The sequence below is a fragment of the Mandrillus leucophaeus genome, unplaced genomic scaffold (assembly GCF_000951045.1).
Source record: "Mandrillus leucophaeus isolate KB7577 unplaced genomic scaffold, Mleu.le_1.0 Scaffold77, whole genome shotgun sequence".
NCBI classification, from domain to species: Eukaryota; Metazoa; Chordata; class Mammalia; order Primates; family Cercopithecidae; genus Mandrillus; species Mandrillus leucophaeus.
Window position 1 is genome coordinate 1,586,192 of NW_012108363.1, and position 24,124 is coordinate 1,610,315.

The window sequence follows — 24,124 nt, forward strand, 5'->3', positions numbered from 1 at the left end:
CCCTCCCTCCTTTCCTTCCTTCCTTCCTTCCTTCCTTCCTTCCTTCCTTCCTTCCTTCCTTCCTTCCTTCTTTTCTCTCTATTTCTCTCTCTCTCTCTCTCTCTCTCTCTCTCTCTCTCTCTTTCTCCCAAAGGAGTTTCACTCTTTGTTGCCCAGGCTGGACTGCAGTGATGTGATCATAGCTCACTTCTACATCCGCCTCCTGACTTCAAGCTATTCTCCTGCCTCAGCCTCCCGAGTAGCTGGAATTTACAGGCATGCGCCACCAGGACCAGTTAATTTTGTATTTTTAGTAGAAATGGGGTTTCGCAGTGTTGGTCAGGCTGATCTTGAACTCCTGACCTCAGGTGATCCTCCCGCCTCAGCCTCCCAAAGTCTTGGGATTATAGGCGTGAGTCACTGCACCTGGCCAAAGCCCCTTCTTAAGGAAGCTGGGAAAAACAGGGAGGAGAGCAGCAGAACTATAGCATAATGACTATGGATGTAAGTTCTGATCCTACCCACTAAGTGGCCTTAGGTAATTATTTTACTCTCGCTAAGGCCCCAGTTTCTTAATCTATAAAGTGGGATAATTCACTCTGCTATTGTGAGAAGTGAGTTGATACTTGTGAGAACATCTTTTAACAGTGCCTAAAACATAGGAAGCTCTTAGTAAAAGTTAGAAATTATTATCTGTCTCCCATTTTATTATTTTATCAACACAAATTTATATTAGGTTTTTATGTAGCTGGTCATGAAAATGTGCTATTTCTTTAGAAGGATTGTAGGGAAAGAAATCTAAGGAAAGTAAGAAGGTGGTCGAAACCAAATTAAGTAAAAAAAAATGCAAAAGAGGGGACTCCGTGGAAGAGAGGCTGGACAAAGGAGAAGCTCTCTTAAATAATTTGCTCAAGTTTCCAGGCTCTAGTCCCCACCACTCAAGTGAAGAGCCTGAGTTGCTCTGTTCAATAGAGTAGGTCCCTGGAGAATGTGAGTCTTAGTCTGAAGATCCGGGACAAAACATCCGCTATGTCCCTAAATAAATATTGTATTGAAGTGTTCCTGCCTGTGCCATTTATTACCATCTGTGTGTACTTTGACTTAATACGTTTTAAGCACTATGGAAAACAAGGCTCTATGATTGTACTGCCTCGATATTTCTGTCAGAACCTAGTGCCCTGGGAATGTTCTGTTTGATTGCCAATTAATGGTTTTTAAAATAAAGTTAGAGAGTTGTCCTAATTTTGTTTTCTATTCTAGATGAAGTCAGATGCCTTGGGAGCTATGGAGTCTCTGGGGCTAAATAGCCTGGGTTCAAGTTGCTACACTTAGCTAGCAGGTCACTTTCCTTCTCTGGGAAATGTAGATAAGAATAATACTTAGCTAAAAGGTTTGCATGAGGATTAGATGAAATATTATCTAGAAAGCATTTAATGTGGTGCCTAATGTATTGTAAGCATTCAATAGCATTAAATCTTGCTATGTTATTAATATAGATTAATTTATTAGTACTCACTTTAAAAACTATACAACTTTTCCCATTTTGAAAAACAGCTTTGTCTTTCTGCCTTCTGATTTTGATTTCTTCTAAAACATGCTGCTGCTTCTTGTACACAATTCTCCCATAATATAATTTAAATGATTAATCTTCTAAAGCAAGGTGGTCAGGTACAATTTCTACCAGCTACTAGCAAACCAGTGGCAGACCTATGGCTAATTTGATTTTTAACAGAGCAGTTGAAACATTGTCTTGTTCAGAGGTTTTAAGCAATAGGGAATATTGTTGGTTGGACACTCTGTTCCTTATTCCTATCTGATATTTGACCAAATGTGCTATATAAAATGTAGATTATAATCACAAGTTTGAGGGTGTATCAAAAAGTCTATTCTAAGATTCAAAAATTCCAGCATTGGTTTACTAAATCACAATTAATCTGAAGCAATAACTCAAAGGCATGCCACCTATTTTTTTAAAGAAAAGAGAAAAGCTTTTGATCACCTGTGGCTTCATTTGGGCATTGTCCTACAACAACTCCTACTGGACATTGACTCTGTGATGCACCATGCCAGGTGCCAGAGACTGAGAGAGAATGGCCATTAAGCAAAATTTACGTTATTATAAGTAGTAAGGTGAGGATTGCCATCAGTGTGTGATGTTTTGAATGTTCCATGCCCTCTCTTGATGTTTTCATCAATGAGAAAAAAGAAACTTCTGCATGCTCCCAATTCCCTCACACTCTTCCACTGGGGAAAAGAAGGAAGAAAGGGAATTTAATCTGATAGGTTAATTTGGAAAAAATACATCAATTTTACCCATTTCAGTCCTTTTCTCTTGTCTTTTCCATGTGGCTGCTGGCTGCCTATAAGAGTGAAAAATTCTGCTGTGCTCCTCCATGCTGGAAGTTTTACATGTATAATCCACACCCCAGTAAAAGAAAGTTAACACTGCCTTGACTGGGTGGGTTAATCTGGTTGATTCTGGTGCCTACTCTCAGCAAACCCACTTGTCTACAGATATAAGTCACATTATGTAATATCATCATTATTAGTAATATATATATGATATTTTCATTCCCCATGCCTCCTACTCTATTGCCTTATATCTCTATTTTCAGAACTCAGAGAGGAAACAGGGTATAATTTATTAGGTGCCACAAGACCTCAATTTTTTTCAATATTATAGGCTCCTAAACCTATCACCAAAAAAATAGTAATTTAACATTTACTTTAAAATAACAATGAACTAATACTGTGAAAGATGTGAAACACATGTGTCTTTACATTCTAGGCAACAATTTAAGAAAATAAGATATTTATTTATAAATAAGAGAAATAAGTTTACAAAGTAGTGCTATACATGTGGCCGAAAGCTAAAAGGTATTTTATAGTCAATACATGTGATTAGAATACAAAAATGGAAAGTCAATTTGTTATTGGACTAATGAAAATGATTTCGTCAAGTATTCGGGTCTTGATTTGGGCGGAAGTATAGGATTTAGATGGGTAGAGAGAAGAAATTTCCATGAGTTCTGCATGGGACGATAAGGAGCTCAGAGGTAAAAATAATATAATAGCTCTGATTTATTGAGCACCATTGTAGACACTTTATTTGCACATTTCATTTAAAACTTATAAAAATGTTGCAGGAATGGACAACTATAATAATATACACATTTGAAAGACTTTGAGCCTTAGAAGCTTAAGCAATTTGTTCAGTGTCATGCTGCTGCTGATGGTGGATTTGAATTCAACCAGCTTGAGTCCCAGAGCCAGCCCTGCCAGCGCCGACACTATACTGCCTAGCAGAAAGCAGGACTAAAACAAATAGTTAATATTGGGAACAAGTGACAGAGAGTGGCAAAATCATTTATGGATTCTATGGAATACAGGCAGAACAGTTTGTATTTGACCTTAAACATGACTGGTACCTAACAAATATTTTTAATCATAAGAGTATCATGAGAGAATAGTGTGGGAAGACTGAGTTGCAACATGAGAGAAATACAATAGGTCTTCAGAAAGTTGTCAATTTAGTAAAATACATTGTATCACAGGTTATTTCAATAAAGTGGTCTACAGACTGATCATAATTCCAAATGAATTGTAAGATGCATAAATTCACAAGTATGATTGACTTTCATATTATATTTCTTGCATATTAGTAATGGCTAAAATTTGTTAGGTGGTGTTATTAATCTCACCTTATACATGAAGAAACTGATCCAGAGAGATATTAAGTAATTTCCCTAAGGATATAGCCTTCTGTGTGAAGTAGCTGGTATAATAAACGCAGGCAATCTGGTTCAGAAACCTGCATTCTTAGTTACCACTGTGTTGCTGCTTATATACTCCACCTGTTTTTCCTTGTCCAGTTGGCATATTTCAAAGCTTGTCTTAAAATCTAAAATATCTAATTATCCTCTGGGCCAGAATTTCCCAAAGTTCACTTCACAGAATATTAGTTCTACAGAACATAAACAGGGGTCAAATGACAAAAAAGGCCTTGGGTAAATACAATTGCAAAAACACCAGATTAAATGTAGTTTTTGTTTGTTTGTTTATTTGTTTGTTTACCTCAGAACTTGTCAGGGCTTTTACTCTGCCATTCGTATTTTCTGTAAGTTTTATTTTGACCCACTGTGAGCTATGTTGAAATCAAAATACTTTTTCAGTAAACTGGTGCTAACATGAGGCATTTAAAAAATAGTATTCACTTAATATATCTTGGAAATATTCATAATGGTATGTCTCCATGACCACTTTATGATGTTTTGCTTATATAGAACCTTGGCTGTTATTAGTTCAGTAATATTATACAATTTCTGTACAGCTCTATAACTCCCATCAGACAGAAGAGAAATTCATGTTAATTTCTTTGGACTGGAAAAAAAGAGCAAGTATAGATTCATTATATTTCCACTCTGGACACTAATTTAACGAATGCTTTTTGCAGTGAAGCAGAATGTTTCCTAGTGGTGTGTTTTAAATATTTTTGTCTAATTCTGGTCAACTTTTACACTGGTTTCCTTTTGGTTTTTAGTAGCCAAAAATAATTTAGAAATCATAATGTTCACGGCCATTCTATAACAGTTCTGGTTACCTGAAAACAGCATCCTTGAATCAACATGGCCTACTGACTAAAATGAAACGTAACTCATACTGCATGGCTTGCAGGGTATTAACCAAGGCAAAGCAATCATGTTAGATATTTTTTTAAAAAGATGACTGCAGTGGTTGAAAATCATGGAAATAGGTCTGATCTGGGAAGCAAATGAGTATTTTTCTATTGTATTAATATTTTATTACATATTATATATTACACAGAGAAAGACACAAAGGTATAGCCAAGACTTTTCAGGTTGCTCCCTAAAAACTTAGTTTATATTTTTATTTGAAAAATTAAATTTTAAAAATTCTCCAAGAAAACCAAAGAGACAGCGTCCACTTACCATATCATGGTCTGAAACGGGTCCAAAACTGGTGACGAAGATATCAGTCTTCACTTCGGTTACACGCTCTGGTGAAGCAGGAAATTGGGAGAGTGAGTGTCTATCAACAGTCCTTATTAGATCTCACCACCACATACTCACACCCAAATGGGAAATTTATTGGCTTTGATTAGCTGTTTCTAAAATTGGTCCACTGTGTAGTCCTGATAATTTACTGCTTACACATAAAATTTCACAGTTAATATTTTCTATGGAGAATGAAGCCTAAATATGCCACTTTGGGAGGCAGACTTTATGGAAAACTCAGCTGCTGCCTAATGAATTCTTCAAGAGTGGACATACTTGACTAAATGATACTAAACTGCTTCACATTATAATAAAAATACATTAGCATGTTGGTATAGCTTAAGCTTAAGTATTTTCACATGGCTAGACAGATCCTCCAGGTATTTAGGCTACTCTTGGGAAATATATAGTGTACTTTAGAAAGCCTTATTAACTCTTTAAGGACTCAAGAGTATGTTATATAAATGCTTGCTTTCTTGCACTAAATCATAACTGAGGTATCTATATTTTTCTTGGGGAAAACATGACATCCTGTGTAACTCTCTTCAATTTTCAGGATGAGAAGAACATATTATGGCACAGACAAAGTTCACTTAATATATTCTGTTTCACATTCTATGTGGTTTTATTCTATTGTCCTCTGATGGCACGTATATCAACCAATAAAGCATGTTAACTATAGTACTATGACAACTCAACACAGATATTTCCAGAGAAATACTGCCATTCTCCAAGAAATAGAAAAACAATGCTTTCAGAAAAGAAACAATTTGTTGAGGGGTGAAAACGAAAAATATGACTTTATAATTTTCATCTTTAGCTCTGCAAAATGCAGTCAAGTATCTTTAACAGTTCATTTATTTTTTTATTTTTTAAATTTATTTTTATTTTATTTTATTTTATTTTTAAATTATTTTTAATTTATATTTTTCCCAGGGAATAACTTGGATAACTCAGTTATGATTTAGTCCCAGAAAGCAAACACTTATAAAACATACTCTTGAGTCTTTGAAGAGTTAATAAGGCTTGCTAAAGTACACTATATATTTTCCAAAAGTAGCACAAACACCTGGCGGATCTTTCTAGCCATGTACAAATACTTATATGCCAGGGTATTTGTATCTCTGTCATGTAACATAAAAAAGGTGATTCACCTTTTGTAAGTTCATTTGAATTTATAAAATGATTATTTCCTTTAGAAATCAAGAGCTGGCTTTTTTCCCTTAGCAATTTACTTGTGAAGAGTTAAGACTGTCAGTATAAATTTATCCCAACAGGATCATATTATACACTATACATAATGTGTAAGTCAGCTAAAAAAAATTTTTGAATCAGAGATGTTCCCTTCAATAACCAATACAATATTTTTTGCACAAAAAATTAATTGACTTTAAACTGCTTAAATGAGTCCCTTGATGTAGGAATTATCTGCAGTTTCCCCTTTTAAAAGTTCAAAATGAGAACATAGCTTATGACAATGAAAATAAAGAGTAGTGGTTTTAGAACTCACTTCCAACCGTAGCTTTAACACGCTGCATCAACTTGGGGTAGTGTGAGATGTACGGTTGTCAGCACTGTTTCAGCTGCCTTAACCATACTTCTCTTCTGATGTCCCTATTCTCATTCGTTCTAGCACCATTTTTCCACTATATATTCTCTCTATTACACACATTCTTTACATATATACTTTTTACTAGATTATTTCTTTTTCTTAGTTAAAACATCTGTTATTTCTTAAGACTTCATCAAGAGCTTGTACTGTATTAGAAGTCAGGACTGCTTTTCAATGAAAAATAGTAATAAACAAAATCTATGCTATCTGTTCACAAAAGCTTGTATTTATCATAGTAAATAGCTCATTCTTTTCTCTGCTATTTTTTCCAATATTTTCCTTTCTGGATCAAATAAAGGCACCGTCAGTTGGATTTTCTGTGATATAATAAAATATACCTTTATTATCAAGAAGAAAGTACAAAAAAAAGATGACAGACCCTCAGTCATATTTTCACCCTAAATTCTTTATGCACCTTATTGTAAATAATTTTATTTCTTATTATTTATAGATAAACTTCTTGCAATTAGGTGTTTCCAGACTGGGTGACCAAGGAGAATTAAAATCTAAATTATCTTTATACATAAATCTTGGTATGGTCAGATATTCCCATTACATATTTTTTTTTCCTGATTTGCTGACTCAACTTCTCTTTGTTTCCAAGGTTCAACTTTGGTTCTCTTCATATAACAAAGTGTAAGATCTACCATGCATATTTTATGAAACTTAGTAACATATATGGAGTCAAAAATGTTTTAAATATTTTTATTTTTGAGATGCATGTTCATTTAGGGAATACCTGCCAATCCTGGTCTGCATACTTGCACGTACTCTGTAGCCAAGGTCAGCTCTCCTGGAGTTCTTTATCACTATTATGTAATTCTTGAGTGTGGGAGAAGCATAATTTCTACACTTTAAGGTAATTCCATGAAGTCCCTAGCTTTACAAAATTGACTTACCAAAGGTGTTAGGAGCCTAGGAGCCGCCAATCTGCATTATTTAGCATGATAAAAAGCCCTGAAGGGGTAAGGTGACCATTTGGCAAATATATGGGCCATTTCTCTCTGTTATTTTAAGATTGTTAGTAGGTAACCATACTGAAATAAACTAGTTAAGGCTCAAAAGCATGTTTATAAGGATTATTATACCAATAAAATACAGCACAAAATATAGTTAAGTTTACATCCATGTTGCCATGCATAATTGTTACTGTGCCATTTAAAGATATGGCAAAAATAGAAATAAATTCACATACATGATTAAAACCACATTTTGAGAGTCTGTTTCTTTAATATTTTGTTTAGCCTTTCTCCTAAACTTATTTACCATACCAGTTCATCATCTTCAGGTACTTTTATCTTGTTTTCTGCTAGACACTTGGCGCTGAGATTTCCCAATACTTACCATTCCAATATTACAAGACAAGTTCCCTGACTGGGAGTCCCCACATGCGTCTCTTGAAAGACGCTACTCACCATGAACTCTAACCATACATGTATCCTTAAAGAGTTCCTGATTTCTTACTCTCTAATTATTATTTTTCTCTTCCAACCATACTCTCAATCCCTAGGCTTTAGGTTGCAAAGTTTGTAAGTCTCAAAACTGAAAGATGCCTGTGGGAGATTGCAGCGACCAACTGCTAAATGGAAGGAGGAGTGAAGGCATAAGAAGAGGAAGAAGCAGAGAGTACTGTATTCTGCATATTACCTGGAACTTGGGGCATTAGAATAATTTTAAAAGGGGAACAACCACTCTTCATATGTTCGCCTCTAGTATATCTCCTTTGCCACATACCCAAGAAATTCTCTTTCATTTGATTTGTCATCAGCTCTTAGCAAGTGTCCAGTGGGGACAGGGGGGCGGTGGGGGGAAGCTTATGTGGCTGGAAAACTCTGCTAATTAACACTGTTGCAAACATTAACATCCTAATGTCTCTGAGGAATCATGTCTTAAATAAATATGGTCAATCTTGTTTACCCACATTTCCCCAAATTATTTGGCACTGCTACTCTAAGATATTTCAAAAGCTTGAGGCATATATAACAATATAATACTTTGTGTTGTTAAAAAAAAGTAACTTCAAAATATAAGTTTAAAAAACTCAGGAAGATGTGAAAATAAGTAAAATTCCCTGGAATGCCACCATCCACATAAGTCCACTGACACGGTTTGGATATTTGTTCCCGCTCACATCTCATGCTGACCTGTAATCCCCAGTTTTGGAGCTGGGGCCTGGTGGGAGGTGTTTGGATTTTGGGGGTGGATCCCTATGAATGGCTTGGGCCATCTCCTTGGTGATAAGTGAGCTCTCTCTCTCTCTGAGTTCATATGAGATCTAGTCATTTAAAAGTCTCTCTCTCTCTCCCTCTTTCTCTCTCTCTCTCCCTCTTTCCCTCTCCCTCTCCCTCTCTTTCTCTCTCTCTCTCTCTCTCTCTCTCACTTCTGCTTTTGCCGCGTGATACATTTGCTCCCCTTTCCCCTTCTGCCATGATTGGAACTTCCTGAGGCCCTCATCAAAAGCCAACCAGATGCCAGTGTCATGCTTGTACAGCCTGCAGAATAGTGAGCCAATAAAAACTGTTTTCTTTATAAATTACTCCAGTCTCAGTTATTTCTCTATAGCAATTCAAGAATGGTCTAACACATCCACTTTCTATTCAAATATAAACTGAATGATTTTCCTCAAACCACATCCTCACAAATATACAAACTGCATATGTATAAACATATATACAAATACTATACTACAATTCCTAACTCCCAGACAACAGTTAATCTGTTTTTCCTGGGAATTTTCTACAATGTTGGTATCTTGCTGATAAGATTTGAAATAACATATGTTTTAAAGCGATAATTCAAAAAGATGAGATTAGTTCTTGAAGCAGCAATGAGAAAATCAGAGTAGTAAAATAAGTAGTAAGCACAATAGATTAAGCATCTAAATACTCAGATTTAAACTCTGATTTTTCTCGAGAACAAACTGCATGATTTTAGGTACAAGCCTTTAATCTCTCTGAGTCTCTATTCTTACATTTTCAATGAATAAATAATACGTGCTCAAATGACTACACAGCATTGGAGCGATGTTCAAATAACATTGTGGTGCCACAACACTTTGAGAGGCATCTGTTGGGTACATTAATTTAGTCAATAAATGTTTATTAAACATTTTCTATGTGCCACTTAGGCACTCTTCTAGGTAACAGTAATACAATGATGAGTAAAACTGTAAATGTTTCTGTTCCTCTGTAGCAAACCACATACTCATTTTAGGAAAAACATATTTTAGGTCGATTAGGGGATATATAGAGATGTAAGTACCTACAGAATTATGCAAAAACACATATGCACACATTCTGCTAATTAAATTCAGATGATAAATGTTCTGGAAAAAAAATGTCATTTGAAGAGATAAAACTTGAAATGAGACTTTAAAGATCGGAAAAATTTAGTAAGATCCAGGGAGAGGAAAAAAAATTTAAAAAAGGAGGCAAAAGATCTGAGGTGAAAATAAATGTGCTAAATGTGTTATGTTTAAGAAACAGAAAGTGCAGTATATCTGGATCCTGGTGACGCTGATGATCATGGTACAAGATGACAATCTAGAGGTAAGTGGGACCATATCTGAAGATCCCTGAGCATTTCAGCTAGCAGTTGACCTTTATTTTGATGCAGTAGGAAGCCTTTGGGTAATGAAATGAAATGAAATGATGTTACTTACAGTCTAAGAAGATAGTTGATGCTGTGTGAATAGTGAATTGCAAGAGTGACTGTAATAAAAAATGGAGGACGGAATGAATAAGAAAGAATTGTAGGTGGTATTTTGTTAGTAATGCTATCATAACCATTTATTTAATATGGTATTGGCCATATTTTCCCTGGAAATGCTGTCTGCTGAGGAACTCAGAGTAATATTCAACTAGACCCAGTTCTGTGGGTTCATAACTGATGAGGGAGGTCTATTGCCATATTTAAGCTGCTTTGTGTCTATTGATTCACAGAGGTAGGCACTACATGGAGACTAAATGGACTAACATTAGTCGTTATAATAAAATGTATCTCAAAACCCTACTTTAAAATAGTCCTGTTTGGAAATTGAAAATATCCTCAGCTCCTACATAAACATCAATGTATATTCCTGGATAAGGCAATGTTCCACCTCCCTGGTGACCTGCTTGATTGGAGCAACATTTTTGTCCCCTGTCCTTCTTCTCTATTCAATTAATGCCTTAGAAAAACTGGAAACTATCCCTTAGATGATATGTAGAGTTACTTAATTTTGACTGTATTCAGCTACTAAGTCTGGATATGGGGGTAGACACCCAAGTTTCAAGGTGTTTGACCAATCCCTGATTCTTTGGTGTTCTGGGATTCTAAGAACTCAGATGATGCAAGCCTGTCCTAGGAAGAAAGGTCAATATTATTGCAGGAGCTATTTATCTTATTTCCACTGATAAATTCTCTCCATATGCTGTAATTTGAGTAGTTTCTATCGAGAGAGGGCTAACCTTCAGAGAAGATTGAGTTGTTGGAGAAATGGGTTTCTTCTGATCAGTAGAAGTCCTTTTTAAATTTTTATAATTTTTAATTGTTGTGAGAACATAGTAGGTGTATGCATTCACAAGGTACCTGAGATGTTTGGATACAAGCATGCAATGTGTAATGAGTATAAGTCTTGATCAAAATTGTGCAAACTGTGATAACTCTCAGGCATCCTATTTCACATTCACAGGGTAGCATTTTAGTTATACGAGAATAATACTATTAACAATCTTACAGAAATATGCAAATACGTAGGGCCTTGCTTTCTCTTAAGTTTTCCAAAAATGGCAGTCTGTGATATATAGCAAATGAGATTCTCATCTCAGGAGCACTACACTATTTTTCAAGTATAGAAATCTGATTCTGCCAGAAAAAAAAAAAAAAAAAAAAAACCAATGATCTATAGACAACATTTTTTTAAAATCCCACATTGGTTCTGGAATCAACATGGGAAATGGAAGCTGTATAGAAAGGTCAAGAGTAGTTGCACAAAAAATAAACCATAGCTGGTTACTAATACTGTACATATTATAACTTGGACATTGTTGCAGTGGTTACTTTTTTGTAAATGTTTTCATTTTTAACTTTTGTGGATACCTAATAGGTGTATATATCTATGTGGTACATGAGATGTTTTGATACAAGCATGCAATGCATCATAATCACATTATAGAAAACAGGGTATCCATCCCCTCAAGCATTTATTCTTCATGTTAAAAACAATACAATTATACTCTTTTAGTTATTTTAAAATGTCCAGTTACATTGTTATTGACTATAGTCACCCTGTTGTGCTATTAAATACTAGGTCTTAGCCACTCTTCCTATGTTTTTGTATTTCCTTTTGTACCCGTTAACCATCCCCATCGCCCTCGCCCCATTATCCTACCGTGCCTGATAACTGTCCTTCTACTCTCTATGTCCATGTGTTTAATTGCTTTGATTTTTAATTTCCACAAATAAGTGAGAACATGCGACATGGATGCAACTGGAGGTGATTATGCTAAGTGAAATAAGGCAGGCACAGAAAGAAAAACATCACAGTAGTTTCATTTTATCTCAGGAGAATATTGGCACTGATCAGGTACATGGTTTATATACCACAGAAAAGATGAAAGTAGCAAGTTTTCTAAACACGCTAGAACATTCCTTTGGGTATCTAGGTTAAATTCATTAGACAAGCTGGCTTCATGAGCTGACGGTAGACCTCTGTCAGTAAATGTTAAAAGGTATTCTCTGTTCATTTTAACAGTTCCTCTCGGGGTTTTGGTAACTACCTTTTCTCTATAATTTAGCTGAATTATGAAATGTCTAGATACAGTATTTCTGTGGAAATGTATTGCATTTTGCCCAAGTCTGAACATCTGCTCCACACCTTGCATTAAAAGCAACAGAGAAAACGACAGCAAATTCAAAAGGAAGGATTCCAGAGTAGAATTTCAAAACATAATACTAAAGGCTATTCTCTGGTATAGTAAACACAACAAAAACAACAACAGGAGATTGGATAAACCTAACCATCTTTTAATTTTATTTGGAAATTGTCAGTAATTTAGACTATTTTATCTAATGCTATCACATTGTGACAGAAATTATTTTGTCCTATTTTTTGAAATTTTGTTTTTTTAATATAAATACAAAACAGGTATTTTAACATTAGTTGAACATGAACAAAATGTTTCTCTCTGATCTCAATGTTACAAGGGATATGTATATAAAAAAAAATCACATGAATATCAGACATCTTATCATCCCGAGAGAGGTCAAAGTTGAATTTTAAAAGAATTAAACTGTGCTGCTTTCCCTATCCTCGAGTCACCTAAACCTTACAAAGTTGCACAAAAAAATAAATTGTTCTTTTTAGAGCACTCTTAGTTTTCCATTTTTTCTTATTTTTACATAAGGAAATGGAACCCAAGACCCAAGCCAATTCCCTAAGAAGCCAACAACATTTTGCCAACTGTAGGGAATTTCCAACCCAGCTGCCTTGCATTAGGGAGTTGGGAATCCTTACATCTTAAAGCTGAGATCTCTTGCAACAATTAGGCTAAAGGTTAGTCTTCAAGGATTTATATTGGCATAAATAATTCAAGATTAGGAAAAAATATGATGGTAAGGAAAAAGTCTGCTTTGAGACATACATGATTTGTAAAATAATATGTTACTGTTAAAATACATTCAGAGACAGCTCCAGTTACTAACGCTCTTCTAATTGATGCTGTCAAAAAAAAATCTGTAAATGAAAACAAAACAAAACCCCCCAAACCAAAAAATCCAAATCTACAGCATTTACAGAAAAAAGAAAATGTTAACTAAATATCTGTTAAATGTGTAGCAGGGATAAAGGGAGTCCATTCTCTATCCACAACCTTACTTCTCTACCATCTGCCTCTCCACTCTTCTCTCAGGACTTGTTGTTTTAGAAATACACAACCATCTCTGTTTCCTTTGCTCTCTTCACGTGGTTTGAGGACAAAACTTTTGAGAGGCATTTATTATCCAAGATATTATACACTGATATTAAGTTGAAGACTGATTCAGATAGTATAATAATATTTCCAGGAACTACTATTAACAGGGAGAGGGAGGATGAAAAGTTCTTTCTTCTGAAATTCTTTCAAAATGTGACTCACTTAAGACCTCATTCCTTCAGCTGTATCATGTTTGTGTTCTAGTTGAAGAAGTATCTGCCCTAATTTGTTTTCCAAGAAGTGAAATGAATGTGTTTATAGAATAATATGTCTTCTGTAAGTTAGATGTGTGAAAATGAGCATGTGTACAGAAGAAAAAATCTTTAGCTTGGTGGCATGGCCTCTCGGTGATAAACTGTGTATCAGTGTGGCTCACCTGGGATTTTGGCTTATCATAAATCAAGTGTAGCCTGTCTATATGGTGGAGTAAAAGGGAGGAGAAACATATCACTGGAGGAGTATTAAGTACCCATAAAAGCCTGATTATCTTCCTTCAAAATTCAGCTTCGTATCTCCGTTTATGGATTATTTTTGTCCCACGCCCAAAGTGCAGGGGAAGCCAGTAAGAAAGCGACTGAAATTTCACACAGATGGGTGCAGTTCAGCAGGAGCATTATTTAATTTTTTAGGAAGTTGGAGAACATTCAGGCTTCCTTCATATATTACAATATAGGCAAAGAGGAGAAAACTTGGGAAAATGAATTTCCTAGGAAAATTTTGGTTTCATCCTGATTTAAAACTAAAAGAGCCATATAAACTGATCAAGGGACACTTGAGTCTCCCCAGGCTCATGAGATTAATTCCTCTCCTTTTTAATTTCCTCTGTGTTGCTCTCCTTCACTTCCTCGATTCCTCTCACTCCCTTCTGTTCTCTATTTTCTATCCTCTTTTGCTTTCATTTTTTTAAACCTTTTTCTTTCTTATCTTCCCATTTTTTCTGACTTTCATCCTTTTTTCCTTATTTTATTCTTCTACACTGACCATGCTTTAGGTAAGAGTTCTTTCAAAAACATTGCTCAGCTTCTCATTGCAAGAATGTAGCAGCCCCCTACACCTTGCCAACAACGAAAGGGATTATAGACAAGAATGCATTCAGCAATTACTGGTAATTTTTATTTGTTTTTTTCTGGATACTGATTATTTTAACTCAAGTCTATTTAAAAGTTTCTTTGTTGACATCGTACTTAAATTACGAACATAGCTGACTTATTTTTCTCTTTACAATCCCAAATACACCATATTAAATTTTTAGAATTCCACGTATTCTAATCTTCTGTAGCTCTTCTACCTTCAAAAATCCCTTCCTAGAGATCTCTCTTTATTAGTCGTCCTTTTATTTGCAGTTCCTCATGATTGCTCTTATCTCTGAAAAGGCAGCCTTTTAAAATAGTTTTATAATATTTGCAAACTGATTCCTATCATCTAGACTAACCAAGTTATCTATTTTGTTTTCTAGTTATTGAACCCAAGGTTTATGTCTACTAAGAACAGTGCTATACCTTCTGATGCAGTGTGTGTTTCTAAAAAACAGGTCATGATGAATTTGCAAATACAGGAGTTTCTTGTACTAGTCTCCAGTCTCAGCTTATCACATTTTTCTATTTCCTGGGGACATTCAGAAGCAAAAATCCCTGCTTTTTGCATAATGTTGTTACTTTTATAAAAAGACTTTTGTCATAATAAAGAAGATAGTGGGCACCTTTATCTTGCAAGAGGAAATCATCCTAGCTGTGATCATAAAATTACTAAAAGAAAACTTCTACTCCCTTATGAGCAAATGATAATCTCACGTATTTCCTTTATATAGTCTTTTCATCTGGAGGCAAATGGCTCCTGAAAAAAAATAAAAAATAAAAAGAGAGGGTCTGTTTTGCAATTGGGATCTACTGGGATGCATGTCATACTTAAAGTACCAAAAATTTATGGTAAATAAATAAAATTAAGTACTTCAAATTTGTAAAAATTTAAAAAGAAAGCCACGATAATGTCAACTTAATAGCAGCCAGCAATCATGGTGTTATCACGTTTCTCTAAGTCTATAGCTGGTTATGTTTTTCAAAATGTCCTAAAACTATACTTAGTATTTTAAACTATAGTTCTCTAATGACAGATACCTTCTCAAAATCTACTTTAAAATGTTCATGACTCTGTAGATATAAGTAACAAACATGTGCTATTTTATTCCTTCAGGATTAAAAAAATTTCCCCAAAAAAATATAAAAAAAAGTTCAGTCAGTATCAAAGTTTTTTCATAAATCTCAAATCCATCACATTTAAGTGTACTAAATTCCAATAGGATGTTTAGAATAAAAATAGAGAAAATATTTGAACTACTTTTTTGTTTTAATTTCTGTCATACTCTCAGAAGTCACTGTTACCAGGAATCAGAAATATCAGAAAAATCATCTTTAGTAAAGATTAAAGCACATCCACTGTTAATTTCCTCAAGTCCTGGAATTATTATAGCAATTAGGCTCATTTCACTCTAAGGAAGACAGCTTGTCTATACTTGGACAACTACTATTTTGTTCTTGAAATACATATCTATTTTTGTTATTTTCTGGGATTAACTAGATGATAAAAGTAGATTCTACAAAAATAGCAATTGACAATAGGAATTAATGTAGTTATTCCTGTAAGCAAATCTGCCAGTATCACCAGTATTGAAAATTAGCTTTTCAATGTACTCTCAGTCTAATCTTTATATCTTCAAGGTCTAAGGCTCTCCAGGGTCTAGGAATGCATATGAGGATTAGTTAAAATAATTTCTCCTAAAATTTATTTGACGAATGGGTTAATGTATACATTTATTAAAGAGTTATTACATACAATTAAAAGGAAATGAACAGTCACAGCTTGCTACGTGTACTCTGAACAATAACATAACCACATGGCTAATATTTTAACAGTTTGTGTGTAAAATTGTTTAATAAATTGAAGATGATGCACAAATCTGTCAGATAATACTCATATTTACGTGTCAAAATATTAAATAGAATTTTCTAAACCAGGATGAAGAGAAATGTTTTAAATACGTTGTGAAATTCTGCTGATTTTTTAGGGAATGATAGCACAGGGCAGGAAGGAGATGAGGTAAAGTCATCAGATACATTCCAACCAGTATTTCCTTTTTTTTTTTTTTTTTTTTTGAGACGGAGTCTCGCTCTGTCTTCCAGGCTGGAGTGCAGTGGCCGGATCTCAGCTCACTGCAAGCTCCGCCTCCCGGATTTACGCCATTCTCCTGCCTCAGCCTCCTGAGTAACTGGGACTGCAGGTGCCTGTCACCTTGCCCGGCTAGTTTTTTGCATTTTTTTTTTTTTTTTTTTTAGCAGAGATGGGGTTTCACTGTGTTAGCCAGGATGGTCTCGACCTTCTGAACTTGTGATCCGCCCGTCTCGGCCTCCCAAAGTGCTGGGATTACAGGCTTGAGCCACCGCGCCCGGTCTCCAACCAGTATTTTCAAAAGTCTTGCTATGTAAAATTTATATCACTAGCCTGGCTCTTTCTTCTTTACATACATTCCTCATCTAGCTAGTTTTGTAATTGATTGCAAATTTTATGAATAAAAAAACTTTTGAAGACAATTGAGATGTTTAAATGTACACAAGCAGTATTTTAACATACCATATACACAATTAGGCTCCCCATTTTGTGATCACTCTATTTTGACTTAAAGAATTTTTTCTAAAACCTGAATATAAACTTGGTGAAGTCTAAACCTGAGGAAATTTGTATAGTATGTCCTAAAATGAGTGTTTGAAATTGATTAAAAAGGACACCTGGTAAGACCTTTGACATATATTTGGGTTGTGTCTTTGACAAGGGAGTTTCCCTTAAACCTCTGAGACACTAATGACATTTGGCAGCTTCAAAATAGACCCATAATGCACATCCATGTCATTACACTATGCAAAATATTTTTTTTAAAGTAACTGTAAATCCATGCAACCATTTAGTTGAAAAATCATTGTTTGAATTTGTAAGCTTTTTATTCTTTGCTTATCTGTGCTATCTAAATGAAGAAGAGGTGGCTTTCTTAATACTGCCATTTAATCACTATTTAAATATTGCTATTAAATAGTTACTACAAATGCTTTAGGAAAGATTCAGTATCAACTATAGTTGGGAATCATGGATTCTAACCTTGGTTTACTGTGTGACTTTGAATGATAATTTATTTCTTTGGTTCACTTGCTTTACTCTGAGATCAATATCTTGATTTGGCTTCATTAGTCTTTGTTTAACCAAATAAGGTAGTTTAATTATCTTATTCAAGTGTTATTCAAATGTGTGCAATTCCTAGAACTATTTACTCTTATTGTTACACATATTGTGTTATTAAGTGCTGTCTTCTTCCTAAGCAGAAATGTATCAATATAACTGAGTAATTGATATACCAGGAAAAATAAAATTGTATTAAGAAAATTAGGGTATAAGTTCAAATGCACAGTTAAACTACAACGCTACCATCTATCTCATTCCCTTATTAGCCTAGAGGTGGTGGCAATTTAACACATAATAGTGGATCAATATGTAATATTCCAAAATAAATGTTTGAACCAACAGAATCAAAGATACCCTGCTGGAATTAAATGCAGACATAGTAGTACCAGGTGAGGTAGCTGCAGTCTTTGTGCTGGAAGATAGAATATTATCCCAGTGTTTACCTAGATGAGAAAATCGTTCATGGAAAGTACTGTGCTTATCACATAAATGTAGCATCTCCTTCGTGTCATTATTAGAAGTCTGTGTCTGCTTTTTACTACATATGGATAGGAAACTACATAGTAACTTGAATTAACATAGAGTGATCTATTAAAAATAGATTCATCATTAAATTACATGTTACCATTTTTATTATTTGACCATTTAGAGGTAAAGTAAGGCTGTAATAGTAGAGATTTCATATTATTCTCTAAAACAAAAATACAATAATGCAACCTACCTCCCAATCCTGGTCTCAGGCGATTGTCATAACCGTCTAGGAGTCTGTCCAAAATCCTGGTGAAGACAGTGGTATTGTCTTTAAGTTCATCTTGTAATGATGGCTGTCCATAGCTGAAAGAAACATAAAGAGAAGCAATAGCTAAAGTATACATTTCTACTAAAACCTCTTTCCAAATAAATCCTTTCTCAGTTTTTCTACCTTGCTTTCAACTGAATCTTAACTTGAAAATTATTTTTTCACAAGGTGAAAAAGAATGTTATTTTTAAACTCTGGGCATTTAATTATATTTTTAATTTTCATTTTTTAAATGTGAAAGGAAAATTATGAGAAATGACTTCTGTCTGTTTACTTTTTGAATTATCATGTATATTACGTTACAATGCATGTCTTCTCTGAGCAAGCAAGAATGCTAATGCACGTGAAAAAAAAAATAGGAAACTTCTTTACAAATTAAAAAGAGTTACCAAAATAACTGATTTTTTTTTTTAATTGAACATGTAGCAAAAGCCTAAGTTTTAACCTACCAACATCCCTTCCTTCATTCACTTCATATAGGTTTGTGTTTTGGCGGGGTTTTCTTGATGTTCTTTTAAGAGATTTAGGTAAAACGTATTTCTTAGGATAATTATATTTTACATCAGTGTGCAAATTTCCATTCCTCTTAAGATTCATAACCCAATGATTAAAATTTGTCTGTTCACACAGCTAATTAATTTTCATTATTTCTAGTCTTAGATGTAAACAGAACCTTTAGAAAGATCAAGTTCAATAATCTTAATTTACAGTTGACTAAGCTGGAGTACAGTTTTAGTGTTTTAAGAAGGCACACCTATTTGTGAGCAAAACTTGACCTATTACCTAACTTTCTTCAAATTCTGGTCTGAAACTTTATTTTCCTGCTTCTCTATTGGGATAACTACTTATATTTAAACGTTACTAGTTGAAGATGCAGCTTGTATCCCTTACCATTATTAGTCTTTGTGTTTCAACCACATAGTGACCTCAGTTCAAAAATTGTGTATTTCCTACATCAATCACATTGCAATCTATGCTCCTTGAATCATCTTTTATGTGATGATTAGCATGACAACTCCAAAATCCTTTGAGAGAAGTGTTTTCTATCTTAGGATGGATCACGTTTACTGATATATTTCAATCATAGTTCTGACCTTGAGTACAAAAGCAAAATGAATACAGGGTGTAAACTAAGAAACTGCCACAAATGATCACTTTTGTATTTTCTACTTCATATGCCTTGTGCTTCACTCCTATGTGTTGATATTACTGATAAATATAAGAAAAATAGTAACATTTGAAACCAGAATTCACTTATTTGACAGCAGCAAGATATACGATCAAAATATCATTTCAAAACCAAACACTGTTTTGCAGGTAATTAATTTTGTATCGGCAAAATGCAATGACTATTATTCTGATAAACTTTTAATTTGGTAAAGTTACTAAAACTAAAGGCTATCCATAATATTGGATATATGAAATGTGCTTCTTTGAAACAATTTTTCATTCTCCTAATTTCAACACTGATGCCATGCAGATTGAGGGCTTACTCTCTTATGGCAAAATTAAACCTCTTGCTGCTTTTTAAACCAAATTTTCAACAAGCTAAGTGTCTTCCAGTAGGTCTCACTGGCAGATGACAGCAGTAAGGCAAAAATAGTTTTATGAATGCAATTATTTATAAAAACTTATTGTCACAAAATCAACTGCCATGCCTGCATCTTTCAAGGATACTGGAAGGTCATCTTGATAAAAATGGAAAAGAAATGCTAGAACACCCTAAGTTGTGAGGAGGCCCTGATCGGGAACTCTGAGAAAGAAAGCAATACAATAAGAAGACAGAAAAGATGAAATGGGGTAGCATGATGAAATAAACTTAGATTATTAAAACAATTCTTACAATATAGAGTGCTTATTACCTTTATCTACACCCTCTAAGATTTTACAGCTTATATAAAACTCAGAAAATGCTTTTCTTCCTGATTTTATCTTACAAATATTTTCACCAATTGTTTGCATTGGAATACAGATGCCCAAAGAGACCACTGCCTTTTCCCCAACACCAGTTCTGCTTTCCCAACAGGAATAGAAATCTTTCTTTTACGTGATTTTTTAATGACACTTCATCTTTACTTCTAACTTGCTATGTCAAGTTGTAATTGCCAGAGAAAAACCCTACGAATAAGATGCTTATTCATTTGGTATTAAACACCCATGCCAATGTAGTGTTTCCTAAACTGAATATATATTTTGAAGAGAAATGCCAGTTACAGTACCTGATTTTGATTCTATATGAACCACTATATAATAAAACACTGTGCACTAACTCCATCTACAGGTCATTGCAATAGTAACACTTCATATAATTTTTCAAAAGCAGTAAAGACATTTAACTTCTCACATTAAGGATATCTGATAATAATGACTGTCTGTCAGTGTTTACCTTACACAATAGCAAAAAACAACAACAGACAACTTCTGAATTAAAATAAATCTTCCTAAATTCATATGTCTTTCCAGACTATTCCATCTCCCTATCTTAACTCTTAAGAGTTCACTTGCCATTACATTTTGAATAAACTCATGTTTTTATGATATGTCTGACTTTCTTAGGGACCACAGAAATAGGCTGCACAAGAAATACAAAAGCAGATAGAGAAAAATCTGTAATACTTAGTCATGTAAATAGTTTCTACTATATTAATTTAACATGCTTGACTGGATCATTAGAACATATTTTGACTATGGTTAAGCTTTATAAACAATTAGTAACTGTTTTTTTAAATAGAGAAATTTGATTTTACCAAAGTTCTTAAATATTTGTCTCGTATAGTCCACCTTTATTTGTTATGTAGACAATGATTTCAAAATATGATATGCACATGCTTTTATAGAGACACGATTTTCAAATTAAAGATATTATTTAAAACTTTCCATTTCTATAAATACAAAAGTTATTGTATGGTCTTTACAATAGGCTAGAAATTTTCTTGCTAAAAAAATCAGCTTACATAGTATGCAACCACTAATTGGGGTAACTTTTTCTAAGAATTAGGAAACCGCATGTTTTGTTCAGTTCCAGCTGAACAGCGAAAAGTTCAATGTAAGACTTAAATGTTGAATTAATATATGTCTTAACAATGACTTGCTAAGTGTATTCTAACTAACATGCAAATATACTGATTTTTTTTTTTCATACTGCTCCTCTTTATTCTTAGCTGGAAATTATTGCAGTTAAGTTTTCTGAATTCCCTTAGTCATAAATTCATTTGAGGACAATTTTCTTCCCCCGATAAAATAAATGAAAAGTTACAGAAATTTTCATGCAGATTTTTAAAAAAGTGTCCCCACCTTCTTCCAGTCAACGTGCTGAGAAGGAGGATCCAGGCCCAAAGATAGTCAGACAGACCTGGACTTTTCCTCATCGCGGGCTGGAGCAGCTGAAAAGTAGAATAAGTAGATATCAATGTCTGTAGGAAGAAACATCAGGTTATAACCACCAGGGCTGACTGAGGCAGTTTGGATGAATGCTTTGAAGTCAGGAAATGACCTCACTGGGATATGACACCTCATTGGAAGCAATGGAAACCTGGACCATCCATTCTCCACTTTCCCTTCCATTTCTCCATTCAGAAACATATCAGTGTCCTTATTCTCCTGTAAAAGAATACAAGTTGAAACGCTTTCAGGTGACAGTATTGCTCAACATAAAAACTGTGAGTTGTTTATCTCTGGATTTTATATTTATAATATAGTTTGGTTTGTTCTCTTCTTGTTGTTTATCATCTGAAAATTTGGACCTTTATGATTTGAGTTTCCACAGTGAACTGTGCATTAAAATTGTTAAGCTGGTGTCTCTAAGAGGAAGAACATATTTAGGGATTGGATGGGATAGGTTAACATGTTGTGATGGCTGAATTTCTCTTTGAATTCTGCAGGTACCTTGATTTCAGAAGCAACTGTATTTCTTTCTATTTAAAAACATAGGAAACACACTGTTGAATGCCGGAGTCGTGCTTTTATTCTGTGCCTGTGACTGCTTTGTTAAATACGCTTCCTAATGTTTCTGTGAAGCTAAAGGACACACTTTATAGTCAAGCCATGTGCTGATCTCTCTCACATACAAACCACACACACAAATGCACACAAACATGCCCACACATATCTTTCAAGCCCTCTCAAATTCTGCCAGGTTGCTGCTAGAAAATGTTTCATCTCAAACAGATGGAAGCTGGAGTGCTTTGCTCTGCATGAATAAAGGGATCTTTTTTACCTCTTAGGTAAAGTGCAATCAATCACCATCTGATTGTTGAATTTAGACTTGGTAGTGGAATGTTGGAGAACTGGAGGACTACAGAAAGCTTACAGAATTAAAAATGTATATAGTCTATGTGTGGAATCAGTTTTCGAAATTCAATGCACTACCTGAATAAGGAGCAGCTATGGTAACATTTTAATGTGCTGTAGTTAATTCCAGTCATAATATAAGGAATGTTAAAAGTATTTAATCTATACATCTTTGTAGGGTAAGTGATTAATAGATTGCAATCTTTTACAGCCTCTTTTTCACTAAACCTTCTATAGCTTAATGTGATATGCTTTTAAATACATCTACAAAATGCTTTCTGCACTCTCGGAAATCATTTAAATCACTAAAAACCATTACAAACAGGCATGTAAGCAATGAAACATAATATGTTTAGAGCGAAATGGTCTAGAGATAAGAACTCTGAGCCTCATCATAGCTTTTACTTAATTTAGTAATTTAGTGACTGGTTTTGAAACAGATTAGTTGACTATGACAAGAAATCTTGGATAAATATTATGTTCAAATACTACATCTAAACTGCAAAATTTTAATTTACCCTTTTACTAATATTTATCATTTCTTAAGAGGGAAAAACAACTTCTCTTAGCCCTATTAATTTTTGTTGATCTTTATAAAAAAGATTGAATATCTGAATGGGTAAACAAACCACAGCAAAATCCTTTGACAAGGCACTGTCGCTTTTTGCCCTCTTCTGACATTTTTAAAAGAGAAAAACAAATCTATCATGGTACTTCAGTTGTTAAGAAAGTTTCTTGCAAATACAAACATAATAGTTTAAAAGAAAGGCTAAGCTGCAGTCTTACCACTTTCTACCTTCATCCTCCCCCTCCCCCAGACACACACTCCAAACGTTACCATCCCATGCCACCCATATCAAAGACTAAGTTGAGTTTTCGTGCTCAGAATGGGAGAGACCCCTATACCAGAGGACATTTCACCAGCGTCCACTGGAAAGGGGGAAACAGGCGATTTTGCAGCCAGGACAAGAGAGTGCCTTCCCTAGGATGACGGAACAGTGAGACAGGTTTTCTGTCCCAGCGTCTTAACTTTAGATGATGGCCCCCAACGCCCCTCCCCAACTCATCCCAGCTCCCCCTTGCAAAAATAAATAAATACATACCTAAAGAAATAAATAATAAAAGCCCCAAACAACATGCCGCCACCCACCCTGCAGAATACATTCAAATATGCTTAAGAAAGAGGAGAAGAAAAGAAGAAAGACAGCGGAAAAATAATGCTCTTATATTGCTGCGGTTTCACCCTGAAAGA

The 24,124-nt window shown here is 34.5% G+C and overlaps 1 protein-coding gene across 4 annotated transcripts in view; it reads right to left on the reverse strand.

Moving 5' to 3' along the window:
* The window catches only part of GABRA1 (gamma-aminobutyric acid (GABA) A receptor, alpha 1), a 56,258-nt gene that overhangs the window by 30,612 nt on the left and 1,522 nt on the right, over window positions 1–24,124 (reverse strand). For 3 of the 4 annotated variants that reach the window (XM_011966662.1, XM_011966663.1, XM_011966661.1), the window contains 3 exons: window positions 21,877–21,965; window positions 18,505–18,617; window positions 4,929–4,996 (listed from right to left, as the gene is read on the reverse strand). In XM_011966662.1, coding sequence (XP_011822052.1) covers window positions 4,929–4,996; window positions 18,505–18,617; window positions 21,877–21,950 — 255 coding nt within the window. In that variant the 5' untranslated portion in view covers window positions 21,951–21,965. Of the gene's footprint in view, window positions 1–4,928; window positions 4,997–18,504; window positions 18,618–21,876; window positions 21,966–22,075; window positions 22,376–24,124 lie in introns of those variants that run through there. The other variant, XM_011966660.1, reaches the window with a different exon arrangement.